The sequence below is a fragment of the Chiloscyllium punctatum genome, chromosome 38, assembly GCF_047496795.1.
Source record: "Chiloscyllium punctatum isolate Juve2018m chromosome 38, sChiPun1.3, whole genome shotgun sequence".
NCBI lineage: Eukaryota > Metazoa > Chordata > Chondrichthyes > Orectolobiformes > Hemiscylliidae > Chiloscyllium > Chiloscyllium punctatum.
This window is the reverse complement of record NC_092776.1, coordinates 27405617-27425774: the sequence shown is the minus strand read 5'-3', so window position 1 is coordinate 27425774 and position 20158 is coordinate 27405617. Positions and strand designations below refer to the sequence as shown.

At 41.4% G+C, this 20158-nt stretch overlaps 1 protein-coding gene across 1 annotated transcript in view; it reads right to left on the bottom strand.

The window, feature by feature from the left end:
* wdr11 (WD repeat domain 11) overlaps nucleotides 1-20158 on the bottom strand; it is a 111137-nt gene that overhangs the window by 41608 nt on the left and 49371 nt on the right. Inside the window, exons 12-14 of the mRNA XM_072557461.1 lie at nucleotides 16637-16743; nucleotides 9314-9389; nucleotides 8669-8777 (exon numbers count right to left, since the gene is read on the bottom strand). Coding sequence (XP_072413562.1) covers nucleotides 8669-8777; nucleotides 9314-9389; nucleotides 16637-16743 — 292 coding nt within the window. The remainder of the gene's footprint in view (nucleotides 1-8668; nucleotides 8778-9313; nucleotides 9390-16636; nucleotides 16744-20158) is intronic.

The window sequence follows — 20158 nt, the reverse complement described above, 5'->3', positions numbered from 1 at the left end:
TTAAGCTAGTGGGCATTTAGCATCCATCCTTAATTGCCCTACTGCTGAGATACTTTAGAAGGAAGTTAAGAGTCAACCATATTACCATGGGTCTGGAATCAAACGGAAGCCAGATGAGGTAAGAAGGATAAGTTCCTTCCCTAAAGGACATTAATGGATCAGAATTTGTTTTATTTTAAATAACAACCGACAGCGGTTACATGGTAACCATTAAGCCAGGCTTTACTTCCAGATTTTTGTTAACTTCAAATTTCACTGTCGTAATAACAGTTAGTTCTACAATAACTGCTTCTCCGATGCAAACTGCCTTTAACATGACTGAAGAATTTAGATTGTCATCTGTAGAACATGAACTTTCCTTACCTGTATTATCACAATTAGATTAAACGGTGCAGCCATTGCACAATTTTCTTATAACGCGAGATCACACAAGAACTGTACTATCAAGTTATATCAGAACGGACTGTAGAATTCAAACTCATGACCCCGAACAGGAGTCTGGAGTTCTAGTTGATTAGACCAGCAATATTATCGCTACACCTATTCCGCAGAAGTGTCACTGGGCCCAAAATGTTAACTTTGCTTTCTCTCCACAAAATACTGCCAAACCTGCTGAGTATTTCCAACGATTTTCAGCACTGGCAGTTTTTTGTTTCAATTTAGGTGTGACTTCTGTTTCATTTTTACAATTCTCATCCTTTTCTTCTTACTCTCAAGGTTTCATTGAAACAGCACATTCATTGTTGCTCGTAGTCTTTTTGGGGTTCCAGATCCTTCTTCACAGCCAATTTTGAATGTTATATTTTGAAAAAGTTTGTGAGAAGATTTATAGCTCGGGTGCTCGTTGTTGTGGTTCTGTTCGCCGAGCTGGGAATTTGTGTTGAAGACGTTTCGTCCCCTGTCTAGGTGACATCCTCAGTGCTTGGGAGCCTCCTGTGAAGCGCTTCTGTGATCTTTCCTCCACTATTTATAGTTGATACAATCAACAGATTCAATCAATAAGCACATCGACCTGGACCCAATATACCAACCACTGCAACGGACAGCTGGAACTGACAACCGGAAGTGGCAGATTCAAACCACTACAAATGGCGGAGGAAAGATCACAGAAGCGCTTCACAGGAGGCTCCCAAGCACAGAGGATGTCACCTAGACAGGGAACGAAACGTCTGCAACACAAATTCCCAGCCTGGCAAACAGAACCACAATATTTTGAAAAAAAAATGTTTTAACTCCAGCAAGCTATCAGAACAAACTCTCAAAGAATTGACAGTAGTAGCTGGGAGTGAACTCATCCTCAAACAGGTACAATTTCACAGGAATAGGAAATTCTCCAAAAATCCAAAATGTCCATGCATATAGAGGGTTTTAAATCATTTCCTGATGGCTTACCTACCAATGGAATGGTTTAGAAGCCTCCCCATACTTCCCAGTGCATTTCCTCTGTAGACATGCAAGAAAGCTTGTTAATCTTATGTGATAGGGAGAGTGGGAAGTGACTGCTATTTCTGAGTATTCTCGAGGGAGTTTTCAGATGTGATAACCAATCATAAGTGAGATTCTTAATGTAAAATATAACATATGTTACTACATTTTACGTCTGCAGCTCAATTCTACTCTGTTGTAGGCCACTTTGAAGAAGAAAGTGTATAAAAATTTGTTTCACCAGCTCGTAAACCTTCATTGCATTGCACAATTGTTAAACATTTGAGTTTAGCAGCGATACAAGCGATCCCCTTCTCTATTTCAAAGGTGAATACAATGGAGCCTGTCCTGCCCATTATAAGCAATATCATAGCAAGCCAACTTGTACATAATCATAGAAAATTCTGAACAAACATAGTTTTGCCAGAGAAGATAGGTTAATATTTTTCCTAGCATTGGCCAGAGTAGAACCGAAAGGCTTTGTGTAATTGCCAGTTTACTTTTTACTTGTAAAATGCTGAAACGCCTATTTCCAGAATTTGCTGTTTTTCCTTCTTACACTTTACAAACAAGCTTTGTAATATTTTCTACAAATCCACTGGACAAATGTTTTTGAGAGTCTGTCTCAATACATTCGTGCTCCTGCATAATGTTTCATTGGTCACTTAAGGGTGCACTCTAATTTCACTGAAGTGTAGAGAAGATTCCACTCGGAGAGAAAGTATGTGAATTACTGTGAGAATTTATTTTCTAACTAATGATCCTAAGCGTGCATCCCAGGAGATAATGGAATGTTTCTTGCTAATAGATAGCCATTGTCACCTTGTTAGCTCTTACAGTTTTAATATGCATTCCAAATTTGGATCAGCTAATGCTTACTTCCCTGTTCTTATTTTAATTGGGTCAATTTTTTTGTCTCCATTTACATTATAACATTTTTGGCATCTTCTCAGCAATTCTGAATATTATTTTCCATTTTGAAAAAGAATGTGTGGGAGGTGTCTCACTTTATCTGCTGCAGCAAATTTCAGTTCCAATGTGGGCTGAATTGTTTCGCTTATATTTTTCCTCATTGCAAATGATGCAAAGTCTCCTTTGGAATCAGTCATTGTTTGCTGAATGCAGCTCCTCTGATCAAATGAATTCAATTTGCATGGAATGAATTCTTAAACAGGTTTTCATGTTGTCTTCTGTCTCACCCAAATGGATCTGATGTCTTTGAATTAATTACAGTAAATCTTTAAATGTAGGTTCACTACAGCATTGTTAATAAAGTAGAAATGACATATCCATTTAACCTTGCCCATTTCGCTTTAACATATTTTCCACAAATTTTCTTCTCTGCATTACTTCTCAAATGACTTCTCCACCAGCACTTCTACTCTGATCCTGTCATCCAAGGGGTACATGGTGGAGGCCAAGGAGGAATAGTGGCACTAATCTTGCCCAGGGTAACACTTACAGAGTGAAAACATGCTGCAAAGTGCAAATCTCATGGGCTGAGAGTGAGTTTTTGTTTTTTTCATTTGTGGGATGGAGACATTGCTGGCTGGGCCAGCATTTAGTGCCCGACTCTAATTACCCCTTTAACTGATAGCTTGCTAGGCTTATTTCAGGGGATAGTTTTAATATTGTGGAAGAGGGAGTGTGAGAAAGAGGCATTGTGACAGAAGGTACTGACTGAGAAGGGAATAAGTGAGAGGAAGTGAGAGCGCACGAAGGAGAAGAGTGCAAGCAAAAGAGAAAGGTAAACAGGAGGTGCAAAAGGGTGAGTATCTTAGCCTCTGTCATCCAGGTCCTATGATTTTATCAGGAGAAATATGGTAGAATTGCATGAGAAGTCCAGCAAGGCCTGTTTTGAAGTAAGGAGCAACACTCTGCACCTTTTAAGCACATTCCGGAATGGAGGTGAAATTCCTGCTAGAGACTGAGCCTGCACTGAGCTGGGTGGCAACCGTGACCTCCACTGTCAGCCCTGGGGCAAAGAGAACACACCATCTCCATACCATTCCCTCCAGATCCCTTCCTGTATAGCAAGGTTTCAACTTTCCCTTGTTTGCTATGTCTGGGGCAAATGTGCAGGTCAGCTCGAGACTGAAATGCTTATCTGGGTGCACAACAGGCTTTTAAAGTTGGTTTTGGCACCAAGGATGTTGGTCAATGCAGTGATACCTCAGCAGTGGCAAGTTCATCTGGGACAGCGGGTGGTAAGTTGAAACTAGAATTTGTCAACAGGGGAGACAGAAAAGAGTGGGTGGTTAACAGGGTGAGCTTAGTAAGATATAGCGACAGATCCAGCTGGGTTTTGTGACACGGAGTTGAAAAGATGAAGAGCTCATGCTCCAAATATCATCTCCCCTGCTCCTCAGATGCTGCCTGACCAGTTGTGCTTTTCTAGCACCACACTTTTCGACACTGATCTCTAGTATCTGCAGTCCTCACTTAGAGTCATAGAGATGTACAGCACGGAAACAGACCCTTCGGTCCAACACATCCATGGTGACAGTATCCCAACCCAATCTAGTCCCACCTGCCAGCACCCGGCCCATATCCCTCCAAACCCTTCCTATTCATATGCCCATCTAGATGCCTCTTAAATGTTGCACTTGTACCAGCCTCCACCACTTCCTCTGGCAGCTCATTCCATACATGTGCCACCCTGTGTGTGAAAATGTTACCCCTTAGGTCTCTTTTATATCTTTCCCCTATCACCCTAAACCTATGCCCTCTAGTTCTGGACTCCCCAACCCCAGGGAAAAGACTTTGTCTATTTACCCTATCCATGCCCCTCATAATTTTGTAAACCTCTGTAAGGTCACCCTTCAGCCTCCGATGCTTTAGGGAAAACAGCCCCAGCCTGTTCAGCCTCTCCACAGCTCAAATCCCCCAACCCTGGCAACATCCTTGTAAATCTTTTCTGAACCCTTTCAAGTTTCACAACATGTTTCCAATAGAACAGAGAACAGAATTGCACACAACATTCCAAAAGTGGCCTAACCAATGTCCTGTACAGCCACAACATGACCTCCCAACTCCAGTACTCAATACTCTTGACCAATAAAAGAAAGCATACCAAACGCCTTCTTCACTATCCTATCTACCTGCGACTCCACTTTCAAGGAGCTATGAACCTGCACCCCAAGGTCTCTTTGTTCAGCAACACTCCTTCCCATTAAGTGTATAAGTCCTGCTAAGATTTGCTTTCCCAAAATGCAGCACCTCCCATTTATCTGAATTAAACTCCATTTGCCACTTCTCAGCCCATTGGCCCATCTGGTCAAGATCCTGTTGTAATCTGAGGTATCTGTCTTCGCTGTCCACTACACCTCCAATTTTGGTGTCATCTGCAAACTTATTAACTGTACTTATGCTCATATTCAAATCATTTACGTAAATGACAAAAGGTAGAGGACCCAGCACCGATCCTTGTGGCACTCCATTGGTCACAGGCCTCCAGTCCGGAAAAACACCCTCAACCACCACCAAATGGCTGTATCCAAATGGCTAGTTCTCTCTGTATTCCGTGCTAATCAGTCTCCTTATCAAATGCCTTACTGAAGTCCATATAGATCACATCTATTGTTCTGCCCTAATCAATCCTCTTTGTTAATTCTTCAAAAAACTCAATCAAGTTTGTGAGACATGATTTCCCATGCACAAAGCCATGTTGACTATCCCTCATCAGTCCTTGCGTTTCCAAATACATGTACATCGTGTCCCTCAGGATTCCCTCCAACAACTTGCCCACCACCAACGTCAGGCTCACCGGTCTATAGTTCCCTGGCTTGTTCTTACCACCCTTCTTAAACAGTGGCAGCACATTAGCCAACCTCCAGTCTTCCGGCACCTCACCTGTGACTATCGATGATACAAATATCTCAGCAAGAGGCCCAGCAATCACTTCTCTAACTTCCCGCAGAGTTCTAGGGTACACCTGATCAGGTCCTCAGGGTTTATCCACCTTTACGTGTTCCAAGACATCCAGCACTTCCTCCTCTGTAATATGGACATTTTGCAAGGTGTCACCATCTATCTCCCTACAGTCTATACCTTCCATATCCTTTTCCACAGTAAACACTGATGCAGAATACTCGTTTAGTAGCCCCCCCCATTTTCTGTGTCTCCACACAAAGGCCGCCTTGCTGATCTTTGAGGGGCCCTATTCTTCCCTAGTTACCCTTTGTCCTTAAGGTATTTTTAGAAACTCTTTGGATTCTCCTTAATTCTATTTGCCAAAGCTATCTCATGTCACTGTTTTTGCCCTCCTGATTTCCCTCTTAAGTATACTCCTACTTCCTTTATACTCTTCTAAGGATTCACTCGATCTATCCTGTCTACACCTTACATATGCTTCCTTCTTTTTCTTAACCAAGCCCTCAATTTCTTTAGTCATCCAGCATTCCCTATACCTACCAGCCTTTCCTTTCAACCTGACAGGAATATACTTTCTCTGGATTCTTGTTATCTCATTTCTGAAGGCTTCCCATTTTCCAGCCGTCCCTTTACCTGCGAACATCTGCTCCCTATCAGCTTTCGAAAGTTCTTGCCTAATACCGTCTCCAATTTAGAACTTCAACTTTTCAATCTGGTCTATCCTTTTCCATCATTATTTTAAATCTGATAGAATTATGATCACTGGCCCCAAAGTGCTCCCCTCACTGACACCTCAGTCACCTGCTCTGCCTTATTTCCCAAGAGTAGGTCAAGTTTTGCACCTTCTCTAGTAGGTACATCCACATACTGAATCAAAAATATTCTTGTACATTTCTCCCTTTGTGGCCTGAAACCCTCCAAAAACTGGATGACTCTTGACCAAAAACAAAACAAAAAAGATTCAACCCAAAAACAGAAATTGCTGGAAAAATTCAGTAGGTCTGGCAGCATCAGTGGAGAGAAATCAAGAGTTAACGTTTCAGGTCAAGTGACCCTTCTTTAGAACTGGGAGAAAGTGAGGACTGCAGATGCTGGAGATCAGAGCTGATGCCCGAAACATCGATTCTCCTGTTCCTTGGATGCTGCCTGACCTGCTGCGCTTTTCCAGCAACACATTTTCAGCTTCTTTAGAACTGGCCCAGCAATGTCTGTTTTTGATTGTGATTTACAGCAACTGCAGTTGTTTTTTTGGTTTTTAGATTCAGCCCAATAAGTGTCAGACAGGCGGACTGGGAGAGGGAGAGAGAGAGTGTGCCAGGGAGAGATGGAGAAGGAAAAAGAAAGAGTTAGAAGTAGGGAGGAATACACACCTCCCTTCCTCTTCCTCCTGACCACAAACCTATCAACAAAGCAGCCTATTGGGGGGGGGGGGGGGGGGGGGGGCAAGCTCAGGATGAAAGTCAATCCACTTCTGAGGTTATTGAAGCTTCTCGAACAATTAATAGGATAGAGAGTATGGAATGGGTCAAGAATCAAACTTCAGGCATGGCAATCAGGGAGACATATGAGAAGGGAGACAATCAATGCAGGACTGAGGATGTAGTACTTAAATACAGAGAGTATACAAAACTAGGTAAGTGAGCTTGTAGCACAGAATTAAATTGGCAAGTCCAATTTGTGGTTGTCAGAGAGACATGGCTGGAAGGGGATCAGACCCGGGAACTAAATACCCATTGATACACACCCTATCAAAATGACTGGCAGATGAGCAGAGGGGGCAGGATTCCCTTGTCAGTAGAAGAATCCAGCAGCATACAGAAATTTTGGTCACAGAAATTTGAGGGTGCATACATGAGGATCAGTGGTCGGCAGAACATCGTGGGCTGAAGGGCCTGGTCTGTGCTGTACTGTTCTATGTTCTATACCAGAGCTTCAAGAGAGTCAGTGGGCAGAGGTGAGAGTGTAGTGCCCATCGATAAGGAGGCGGCGATGGCAAAGCTGAATGCTCCAAAGCTGGATAAATCATCTGCACTGGATAGACGACACCCCAGAGTTCTGAAGGAGGTAGCTGAGGAGATTGTAGAAGCATTGATGGTGGTCTTTCAGGAATCACTGGGGTCAGGAAAGTTACCAGAGAACTGGAAAATGGCTAATTAACATCCCTGTTTAAGAAGGGAGGACAGCGGAAGACAGGATACTATACGCCAATTAGTAAGATTATCGATCATTGTTAATATTTTAGAGACCATTATTAAGGGTGAGACTGTAGAGTACTTGGAAGTGCATGGTAAAAAAGGGCTGAGTAATGTGGCTCTGTCAAGGGGAGGTTACGCCTGACAAATCTGCGAAAGTTTTTGAGTGGCATTGAGCAGCTTAGACAAATGAGAGCAGTGGGCATCAACTACTTGGATCATTGAAATTTACTGAATATTGACAGGCGTGGATAGTGGAGAAGAGACTAAGGTCCAAGGGCACAGCCTCAGAGACAAGGCACAATCCTTAAGAACTAAGATGAGGAGGAATTTCTTCAGCTGAGGGTGTTGGCTTTGTGGAACTCATTGCCACATAAGGCTGTGGAGACCAAGTCTCTGAGTGTATTTAAGACAGAGATAGACAGGTACGATTGGTAACGGCATGCAGGATTATGGGGAGAAGGTGGGGTTGAGAAATATATTAGTCATGATTGAATGGTGGAGACGACTGAAGGGCTCAGTGGCCTAATTCTACTCGTATATTTTATGGTCTTATGGTTATGGATTTCTTCCTGTAGTGTAATTCTGCAGACTGTCAGTTACACTCCAGTATCTTATCCAAGTGGCATTATTATATTGACAGAGCCACAGGCCCTATCAACTGGATAGGGCATCATTGGTAAGCCTGATGCCATCTGATCTAATAAATAAATATTGCCACTAGAGGGTGTTAGACAGCAATCAGGAACATAACTACATACTAATGTTCTCCTTCCTATCCCAGGAGTGTAATTGCTACAGCTTACTGTCATTTCTGCTGAAATCTGCTAACTCAGCACTAATAACAAAGTGAACCAGGGACCTTTCTGGTCTGCAAAATTAAATGACTCCCTTGACTGTTTCTTAGCAATCAGAACATTTACACTGAAGTTTAAAAAGGTAAAAATCTTATAGTTAATCCTCAGGGGGAGCAATAATATGGAGTTAAAATCTTAATAAAGTGCTCTGAGCTCCCACATATCACTTCCTTAACAATAATTAGCTTACTGAAATGTTATCTTTGGTAAGCTATTTTACATCTATTGAAATGTATTGAAACTGCAGTAATACAGACACAATCATGCAAGCAGCACAATTTACTAAGTTTTTATATTGCAGTAGGTAAATGGGATCCATACCAATGCTGTTACTGCAGGGAAGTTTTTTGTCATTTCCCGAAGGAGAGTGCAGGTTCTAATGTCCCACAGTTCTAAAGGTTTGTCTTTGAACACGACAGCCAAGAATTGCCTAAATAAAACAAACATGTTTCAGGTTGGATTGACAAAGTCTGTTTTCTGAGACATTTATCATGCATACTGCAATCATTAGTGAATGTATAAAATCAGTAATTGCTTTTGCAAAATCTATTTAATCATTTTATAATTTGATGCTGACAGCACACTTGCTTAATGTTTATCTAATCATGTCAATAAATCTGGTGCTCCGCCCTTCAATTGTTTCATCAACATACGATTAATAACAAAAGAATCGAGCTACACAAAGTACAATCATTAGCCCTTATTGCAAGACTACATGCCTAGGAGTAAACATGCACTAGACTCTGATACACTAATTAGCATGGTGGCTTTTAAACGATTCAGCTATCAATAGGTTTTGCCAACATTTCCTAGGTTAAGCACCTTTACCTCAATATATCCGATACCGCATTGTGAAGAGAATAGCAGTGGAGCAAAAGAACAGTTTTTAATTGAATTAAAAACAGAGGGTACGCAAGTTCAAGGTTAAGTGGATAAGAAAGTATCCTGGAACAAAGCCATCCTTACTTCAAATGGGATATTTTAATCATTTCTATTGGCGATTCGTCATTGCCTCGTTCACCTCTAAATGCAATGCTTCTTCCTAGGAGTAAAGTTTGTTTTTACAAAGAATCAGAAAATTAAAACTACATATAATAGACAAAACCTGAAGTAATTAATCTGCCAATTAGCTTACAAATAAACTATTATATATGTGATCAACAGTAATGGAATCAAAAAGCATTTCAGTGATCTGGTAGGATATTACAGATTAGCACCAGTTATGAAATGACAGCTCAGCTAATGTACTTGAATGGCAGTCAAATTGGAAAGGCAGCCTTTCCAATGAGGATTTTTAATTTCATATTTCAAATACATGACACTCTACTGATTATACTCATGATAGATACATAAATTTTACATTACTGCTCCTCCAATTTCTAATAACAGATTTAGCATACAAGAGAGAAAAGTAAACTCTAGCAGTAACCATTCAAATTTCTCATACAAAAATTTCAAGGAAGTTTTTCCACTTATTTAAAGTTTCTTCAAAATCTCTCTTTGAGCTTGGTGCACCAAGTTCCAACTTACATTTGTTCCCTAATATGGGGTAGTGGTGCTGTCCATCATCCTCCCTCATGCAGGGGCCATTACAACAGCAGTTAGTGGAGTGTACTGTAGAGTCATGGGTCAACGAGTTATACAGCACTGAAACTGACCCTTCTGTTAACTTGGCCACGCCAACCAGACATCTCAATCTGACCTAGTCCCATTTGCCAGTATTTGGCTCAAATCCCTTTAACCCTTTCCTATTTGTATACCCATCCAGATGCCTTTTAAATGTTACAATTGCACCAGTCTCTACCACTTCTTCTGGGGGGGATCCTCGTTCCATATACGCATCACCCTCTCAGTGAAAAGGTTACCCCTCAGGTCCATTTTAAATCTCTCCCCTATCACCTTAAATCTATGCTTTCAAGTTTTAGATTCCCCCACCCTTGGACAAAGACATTGGCTTTTCACCCTACCCATGCTCATCAGGGTTTCTAGCTCAGTACTTTCTCACGCAACTGGCCAATTGTTCATTTAAAAAGCACGCCTTCCACTTTTAACTTATTAGCTTCTTCACATTGCTTTCTACTTAACATTTCCATCCATGTCAAATTTATATTAATGAATCCTTATATTTGGAAGAATTCTCTACGACAGTCAGTGGTCCAAAAAATACCCAATTCACAGTATAGGAAAATCCTATAGCACTGACAGCTCCACAGAAAGTAAAAATCATTGAAAACCACAGCTTCCAAGAGAGTACTGTATTGAAGTTTCTGTGTAAAGTTGTCAAGCTAAAAACGCAATGCTACATCCTCAAAAATAAGAGAGCTGAACTTTGGTACCAGATAGCAAGGTGTTTATTGCACTGTTCTCCCAATGACCAGAGACCAGAACCAGGGGTCACAGTTTAAGGATGCAGGTAGACCATTTATTACTGAGTTGTGGAGAAGTTTCTTCACCCAGAGAGTGGGGAGCCTGTGGAGTTCCATGCCACAGAAAGTAGTTGAGGCCAAAACTTTGAATGTTTTTAAGTTAGATATAATTCATACAACTAAAGGAATAAAAAGATATGGAAGAAAGCAGGAACAGAGTACCGAGATGGAGGATTAGCCATGATCACATTGAATGGTGGAGTTGGATCAAAGGGCCGAATAACTTACTCCTGCACCTGTTATATATGTTTCTATGTGCTTCTCTGGAATCAGTAGTGTAACCTCTTTCAACTTAGTGTTACAACCAAGTTCAAATCTGCTGCTACCAGTGGTGCTATTAATATAAATGCAACAAACCTGTGCCCAAATTAGTCAGAAAGAATTTATATTAATATATTTTCCCTATTATTAGTGTTTAAAAAAGCAGTTTAGGGAAAGTCTAAGGCACCCTAATCATCGAAATATTGACGCTTCGATTATGTTATGGGATCAGAGTATGTCTTAACTTAAACCCATGATGAACTTCAAATATTGTGCTGCAGAACAATTTCTGTCAGAAGTATTAATTTTGGTTTATGAATCCTTAACTGCCATCCAGAACAGCTGAACATAGAACATGGCCACAGTTTGCAGCAAACTTTGCATAGAAGAGGATGTGAAATAATAGAGTTGTGTCAAGTAAATTAGAATGCAACATAATTAAATTTAAAACATCTCATTAATACTCTGGGCTAAAGAGTAACTATTTTAGAAATGTGATTTTTGAGTAAAAGCAAAACAATCTTTTTTGGAATATGAATGACGTTTTACAAATTAGAAAACCTCCCATTTTCAATCCAAATACAGAAAAAACCCATCAAGTTATAATAGCTCTATAAATCTGGAAACACTTTATAAACACTTCACAGGCAGTATGAATGATGCAATACAACAAAGCTTAATAGATCTCTATTATATTAGCCTACTGGAATTCCATTAAACTATATCTCCAACACAGTAATGCATGGAGAAGACAAGTCAGATTACTTCAAATATATTAATTTAACACAATTTTATCTCTTCTGTGGTTTTCTGCACATTAAACTCAAAAACTCATTTACAGAGTCATCGAATTATACAGCTCAGAAACAGATCCTTCATCCATGACGACCAGACATCCTAAACTGACCTCAGTCCCATTTGTCAGCATTTGGCCCATACTCCTCTAAATCAGTCCTATTCAAGTACCCAGCCAGATGCCTTTCAAATGTTATAATTGCATCCACCTCCTCTGGCAGGTCGTTCCAAAACTCGCAACACCTTCTGCATGAAAGAGTTCCTCTCAGGTCCCTTTTAAATCTTTTCCCCTCTCACCTTAAACCTATACCCTCTAATTTTGGAACTCCCTACCCTGGGGAAAATACCTTGGCTATTCACCCGAACCATGGCTCTCACAATTGTATAACCTTCTATAATGTCATCCCTCAGACATTACAATGAAAAAAAAATACTTTTATGCCTGAAAGATAAACAAACCTACAGTATGCATTTTCTTGCAACATGTTAGTATTGCATGGTTAACAAGTTTGTGGATGACACCAAAATTGATGGCATAGGACAGTGCAGGTTATCTAAGATTATAAAGTGATCTTGAAGGATTGGGTTAATGGACTGAGGATTGGCAGACTGAGTTCAATTTGGGTAAATGTTGGCACGACACTGACTACAGAGAGAGGTTGGAAGCTGAAGAGCAGGAGGAGTAGATTACTGTTCTCAGGTTTGCTACCGGTGCCATGGTGGAAAAAGAGGAGGGTGTGTAGCATTGTTAATCAGAGTGCGCATCACAGCTACAGGAATGAAGGCTGATGAGAAAGATTTGTCTACTCAGTCAGTATGGGTGGAACAGTTAGGAACAGTAAGAGAGCAGCCAACTCATTGGGGCTTTTCTACAGACCCCTAATAGCAGTAGGGAAATCGAAAAACTCATAGGCCGGCAGATTTTGGAAAAATGCAGACGTAGCAGGGCTGTTGTTATGGGGTGAAAGGAAATTATGGCGCTATCAGACAGGAGTCGGGAAGTACAGATTGGGAGCAATTGTTCCATAGAAAGGGCACAACAGACATGTGGAAACTGTTTAAGGAGCAGTTGTTGAGAGCAATGCATAAATTTGTTCCTCCGAGACAGGCAAGAATGGGTGAGATTAAGGAGTCTTGGATGACAAGAACAGAGGAGCTTCTCGCCAAAGGTAAGGAGGCAGCTTACATAAGGTGGAGGAAGCAAGGATCTAGCATAGCTTTAGAGGACTACGGGCTTACTAGAAAGGAGTTCAAAAATGGACTGAGGAGAACCAGGAGGGGGCACGAAAAAGGCTTGGCAGGAAGGATTAGGGAGAACCCAAAGGCATTTCCCTCATGTGTGAGGAATAAGAGAATGATCAGGGAGAAGATAGGGCTGGTCAGGGATAACGTAGAGAACTTGTGCGTGGAGTCTGAGCAGATTGTGGAAGCTCTAAATGAGTTTTTTGCTTTGGTTTTCATTAAGGAAAGGGACCTTGTTGTGAATAAAAACTTTAAGGAGCCGGGAAACAGGCTTGAACAGATTGGAGGAAGTTGATGTGTTGGAAATTTTGGCAAACATTACTAAGTCTCCAGGGCCAGACCAGATTTATCCTAGGTTGCTCCAGGAAATGAGAAAGGAGGTTGCTAAGCCGCTGACAAAGACCTTTGCTTCCTCATTCTCCACGGGAGTCATACCGGAGGATTGAACGGAGGCGAATGTTGTTCCTCTTTTCAAGAGGGTAATAGGGAAGGTTTTAGAAAGAATTCTAAGGGATAGGATTTATGACTATTTGGAAAAGCACAGCGTGATTAAAAGCATTCAGCATGGCTTTGTGAGGGGCAGGTCATGTCTCACAAATCTGATTGAGTTCTTTGAGGAGGTGACGGGACAGGTTGATGAAAGTTGGGCAGTGGGTGTGGGGTATATGGACTTCAGCAAGGCATTTGACAAGGTTCCCCATGGTAGGCTCATTTATAAAGTCAGGAGGTATGGGATACAGGGAGATTTGGCTCTCTGGATTCAGAATTGGTTGGCTGACAGAAGGCAGAGAGTGGTTGTAGATGGAAAGTATTCTGCTGGAGGTCAGTGTTGAGTGGTGTCCCACAGGGCTCTATTCTTGGGCCTCTGCTCTTTGTACTTTGTATAAATGACTTGGATGAGGAGGTTGAGAGGTGGGTTAGTAAATTTGCCAATGACACAAAGGTTGGAGGTGCCGTTGATAGTATCGAGGGCTGTTGCAGACTGCAGTGTGACATTGACAGGATACAGAGCTGGGCTGAGAAACGGCAGATGGAGTTCAACCTGGATAAATGTGAAGTGATGTATTTTGTAAGGTCAAATTTGAATGCTGATTATAGGATTAAAGACAGGTTTCTTGGCAGTGTGGAGGAACAGCGGGATCTTGGTGTTCAAGTGCATAGATCCCTTGAAGTTGCCTCCCAAGTGGGGGAGATAAGGTTGTTAAGAAAGCATATTGTGTTTTGGCTTTCATTAACACGGGGATCAAGTTTAAGAGCTGCAAAGTTTTGCAGCTCTACAAAACCGTGGTGAGACCACACTTGGAACATTGTGTCCAGTTCTGGTCACCCTGTTATAGGAAAGATGCGGAGGCTTTGGAGAGGATGCTGTCTGAACTGGATGGCTTGTCTTACCAGGAGAGGTTGACTAAGCTCGGACTTTTCTCTCTGGAGAGGAGGAGGAGGAGAGGTGACCTGATCGAGGTGTACAAGGTAATGAGAGGCACGGATAGAGTCGACAGCCAGAAACATTTCTCCATGGCAGGATTGACTGCCAAGAGGGGTCATGGTTTTAAGGTGTTAGGAGGAAGGTATAGAGGAGATGTCAGAGATAGGTTATTTACATAGAGAGTTGTGAGCACATGGAATGCGTTGCCAGTGGTGGTGATGGAAGCAGTCATTCGAGACATTTAAGCAAATGTTGGACACGCACATGGACAGCAGTGAATTGAGGGTGTGTAGGTTAGATTATTTTCTTTTAGATTAGGATTAATCCTCGGCACAACATCATGTTCTGTGCTGTACTTTTCTATGTTCTATGTTCTAAATAAGGGCAGGACTTATACAATTAAAAGTAGGGCCTTGGGTAATATAGAACAGACAGACCTAGTGTTTCAGGTACATAATTCTTTGAAATTTGCACCACATATAGATAGGGTAATTAAGAAGGCGTTTAGCACTCTTGCCTTCAGTACTCAGACCTTTGAGTATACGAGGTGGGACACCATGTTGAGGTTGTACAGGACATTGGTGAGACCTCTTCTGGAATACTGTAGCCAGTTCTGGTCACCCTGTTATAGGAAGGATATTATTAAACTGGCAAGGGTTCAGAAGTGATTTACCAGGATGTTGCCAGGAATGGTGGGTTTAGACTGGAAAGGCTGGAACCTTTTTCAGTGGAGCATACGAGGCTGATGGGTGACATCACAGAGGTTTATAAAATCATGAGGGGTATAGATAAGGTGAATGGCAGATGCGGGGAATTTTAAGATTAGGGGGCATATTTTTAAGGTCTGAGGAAAAGTATTTAAAAAAAATACATTGCTTTACACAGAAAGTGGTTCATGTGTGGATTGAACTTCCAAAGAAAGCGGTGGATATGGGTAGCATTACAATGTTTAAAAAAACATTTGGATAAGTGCATGAATAAGAAATGTTTGGAGGGATATGGGCCAAGCACAGGCAGGTGGGGATTAGTTTAGTTTGGGATTATGGTTGGATCAAAGGGTTTGTTTTTATATTGTATGACTCCAGGATTCTATGTAATCTCTGGCATGACTGAACAAAGCAAACTGTAAAAAAAATAATTTCAGCTCTTCAATTCTGTAGACCATGCACAACTACAAAAATGATCTGGAATTGAATATAACTTAAACAAATAAATATTTGTGTAAATCTAACTGTAGACATCATTCTTTGAACATCAACATCAAATCTTTTGGAAACTTCAATCAATGACGTTTCTGATAGTAAATTAAGGCCATTGAAGCATGTAGGTCTAGCACAGCTGAAGGGTGGGATGATAACTGGAATCAAACAGATGGCAACAGGGTAACAGAAAGCAGACAGCAAGAAGGGGGAAAGAGTAGGAAAGAACAAAAGGATGGACAGATGACAGGATGCACAAGGGAAACAGGAAATTCAGAGGGGAAGAGGAGAATATTGAGGACATGAGAGATGCTATAGAGGGATGTTGGAGGGGGAGGTAAGAGACAGGGAGAGAGAAAGACAGAGGGTGGAGAGAATGAGAATGAGACAGAAAGAAGCAAACAGAGTGAGAGAGACATGTGCACCAAGTGGAGAAAGTGCCTGTACGCCTCCATAATCTTGTCATACATCAAGGAACCACAGATACTTAATTTCAGACTGCAGACAGCTACATCCTGACGTAATTAAATTTAAATTCATACTAATAATCCCCTTCCTTTACACTTGTCAGGAGCCATCAGGCTCTGACTACGAACAAGATAATGATAAATTATCTGAGCAAGGAAGGTTTTGTGAATAGACAGACTAGACTATAAACATGAGAGTTAATCCAAATTACTCGAGAGAAACTTCAACCAACTTTGCCTAAAATTCATAACACAAGGGCAAAAAGCTGTAAAGCTTAGCTTGCACTTATAAGGAACTGATCAATAAACTGCATGTTAAGAAATGGCATTTCTACACAAGATCCTTCAATGCTGTACACTGAAGAACCGTGAAGCTTGTCGAGACTGTACATGGTTCCATAAGCAAACATTCACTCATCAACAAATCTCAGGCTTGCATGGTATAAGGAATCAAGATATTTTATACTCCTAACCTGTTGGTAGATCAACCAGCTGCAGCTCATTCCGCACTAGACCGAGGTTGTTTGGCGTTGAAGTGGCAAAGGAAAGAAAGCTGGCCAGGCTTGCCCATTCAATGCCCCTATTGATAAAAGAATAACAAACACTTAAACTGTTACCTTGAACCTGGTCTTGATTCTGACCAGAAAGTAGCATGAGAAGTACAATAATGAGCTTGGCTGTACTTCTGATACTGAAGTTAGTAGCTCATTACATCAAGCTTCTACTGTGCGACATGGATTTTGCAGTAACAATTGGCATTTACATAGTGCTTTGAAAATGACAAAACATTCCTTGGCACTTAACAGGAGCATTGTCAAATGAGGCAATTGTACTGCGTAATGCAGTTGCAATATCCAGCTAATTTCCTTTAGTGCTAAAAGCCAAAGAGCAGCTTACACGTACACTTTACAACCAACAAGAGAGTAAATTACAAGGTTTTGTAATGTTAGCGAAATTGTCAGTGTTTGTTATAATTACTGTGAAACTGACTGCTATAACTAAAGCATGCTGTTAGTGATTCCATGCTCCTCCACACGATGTTTTGGCTCAAAAATTATCTTTAAAAAAAAAATCACTGCTCTGATAGGAGCACTTTTTACACACTGAATATTGCTGTTAAAAAAAATATCTAAAAATTATATCTTTGTTAATATCTAATTGAGTTTTTGATTGCGTTTTATGTCTTAACTTATGAACAACCTCTCTGGCCCTTATTCTGGTGCAATATCAATTCTTTCCATGATAAAAAATATCAATAAGTTAATATAACATTTTTAAATTGTTACTTCAGCTTCATATACATCTGCCTCAATCTTTAAATTGCTCTTAGATTTTTAAAAGTGAAGAGAAGAAGCATGCTTTCAACACTGAAGCAGAGTAGAAGAAAAAACAGTTAATTAAAGGCTGTTGGGATAACTAGGAGAGAAATCAAACATCTCTAAATGAACAAATTATTTATTTCTATGCTTTCTCACAGGAAATATCCTCAAAGAAGGCCAGAGGTTAGCAGGTTCAGACCCCAAACTGTTCATGAGCAACATTATACAAAACCAGCTAATCACTTCAAATCTACTTTAACAGATTTAGATCAATTTTTTTCCAGTATCAATGGCTTAATAGACTGCATTCACCTAATCAATGCCTAATCGTATGTTATAAATCTTGATGAGGTTCCCCTTAATCTTAACTTTACTGGAGAGTGCAGGAGGGCATGCCAGGAGCAGCACTGGGCATACCTAAAAATGAGGTGTAAGAACAATGACTGAGAAATAAGAGGAGGGTGATCACTTTGGTGATGGGGTTGTGCTATAGGTTCCCCAATTGTCAGCGGGAAATTGAGGAGCTCTAAGAATAACAGGGTAGTAATAGTCAGGGATTTAACTTTCCAAACACATACTGGGACTGTTAAGGGTTTGGATGGGGAGGAATTTGTTAAGTGTGTTCAAGGAATCTTTCTCAATCAATATGTAGATAGATGGCCCTACAACAAAAGGAACAACATTCAACCTCTTCTTGGAAAATAAGACAGGGCATGTCACTGAGGTGTTAGTGGGAGGGGCATTTCTATTAGTGACCATAATTCTATTAGCATTAAAAAGAGTTACGGAAAAAGATAGGCCTGGTCCGCAAGTTAAAGGTTTAAATTGGGGCAAGGCCAATTTAGACGGTATTAGGTAGGAACTTTTGAAAGTTGATTTGGGGAGGCTATTCACAGGTAAAGGGACATCTGGCAAGTGGGAGACTGTCAAAAGCAAAATAAGAGTTCAGGACAAACATGCTCCTGTTAATATGAAGGGCAAGGCTGGCAGGAGTAGGGAACATTGGATGACTATAGATATTGAGGCTCTGGTCAAAAAAGAAAAAGAGGTGACATATGTCAGGTATAGACAGCTGGGATCAAGTGAACCCATTGAGGAGTATAGGGGGGTGCAGGTGTCGTCATCGTCATCATCACCATCATCGGCAGTCCCTTGCAGACAAGGATGACTCTCTTCCAGTTTCATAGTGAGTCCATAGGTGGCTTAACAGACCAATATGGCTACCACATCGTTACACTTGGGACAGCTGGTGGTCACAGGAATGGATGGGTGAGGCATTGGTGTGACAACGTGCTCTTTTCTCCGTTTTCGCCTGGCTTCTGCTTTTTCCCCGATGGCGAGTCCCAAGGTGCTCGATGCCTTCTCAGATGGTCCGCCTGAACTTTGGATGGTCTTGGACCAGTGATTTCCAGTGGCTGTGGGAATGCCACACTTCACCAGTGAGGACTTGAGGGTATCACTGAAGCACTTTCCCTAGGGCGCGCCTGCCATTTGAGAGCTGGGAGTCAAGCACCTGCTTGGGGAGTCTCATGCAGACTGCATGCCCAGCCCATTACAGCGGATGAAGGACGGTCAGTGCCTCGATGCTGCGGACGTAGGCGTGAGTCTTTCTTCCCAGCGGATTTGCAGGATCTTGAACAGGCAGTGTTGGCTTCAGATGTCCACTAAAGAAGTACACTTAAGAGGGAAATTAGGAGGACAAAATGGGAACATGAGATAGCTTTGGCAGATGTGATAAAGGAAAATCCCAGGAGATTCTACAAATACATTAAGGGCAAAAGAGTAACTAAGGAGAGAATAGCGGCCCTTAAAGATCAATGAGGCCATTTATGTATGCAACCACAGGAGATGAGTGAGATCCTAAACGAATATTTTGCATCAGTATTTACCATGGAGAAAGACATGGAAGTTAGGGAAATAAACTGTGATGTCCCGAATAATGTTGGCATTACAGAAAAAGTGGTGCTTCAACTCTTAAGATACATAAAGATGGATGAATCCCCAGGACCTGATCAAATGTATCCCAGGATAATGTGGGAAGCTGAGAAGAAATTGTGCAGGGTCCCTAGTAGAGATATTTGTATCATTGACAGCCATGAATGAGGTGTTAGAAGACTGAAGGGTGGATAATGTTGTGCCTTTATTTCAGAAAGGCTGCAATGAAAAGCCAGACTGATGAGTCTAATGTCAGTGGTGGGTAAGCTGTCAGAGGGGAGTTGGAGAGACAGCATTAACATGCATTTGGAAAGGCAAGGTCTGATTGAGGATAGTCAGCATGACTTTGTGCATGGAAAATCATGTCTCGCTAACTTGATTGAATTTTTTTGAAGAGGTGACCAAGGAGACAGGTGAAGGCAGACATTGTTTACGTGGACTTTAGTAAGGCCTTTGACAAATCTCTGCATGGTAGACTGGTTAGTAAGGTTAGATCACATGGGATCAAGGGACACCTAACCAATTGGATACAAAAGTGGCTTGATGGTAGGAAACAGTGTGTGGTGGAAGAGGCAGCATCCCAGAGTGGAGCATCTACAACAACATCCACTTGGTCCGGGATGGTGATCCATTAATCCCAGAGCGCTGGTCTGTCAAGTGGCTTTCTCTCCCTCGATCAGGAAAAGGTGTTCGTTAGACAGAATCACAAGTATCTGCTTGGACTCGGTGATCTTTCGGATT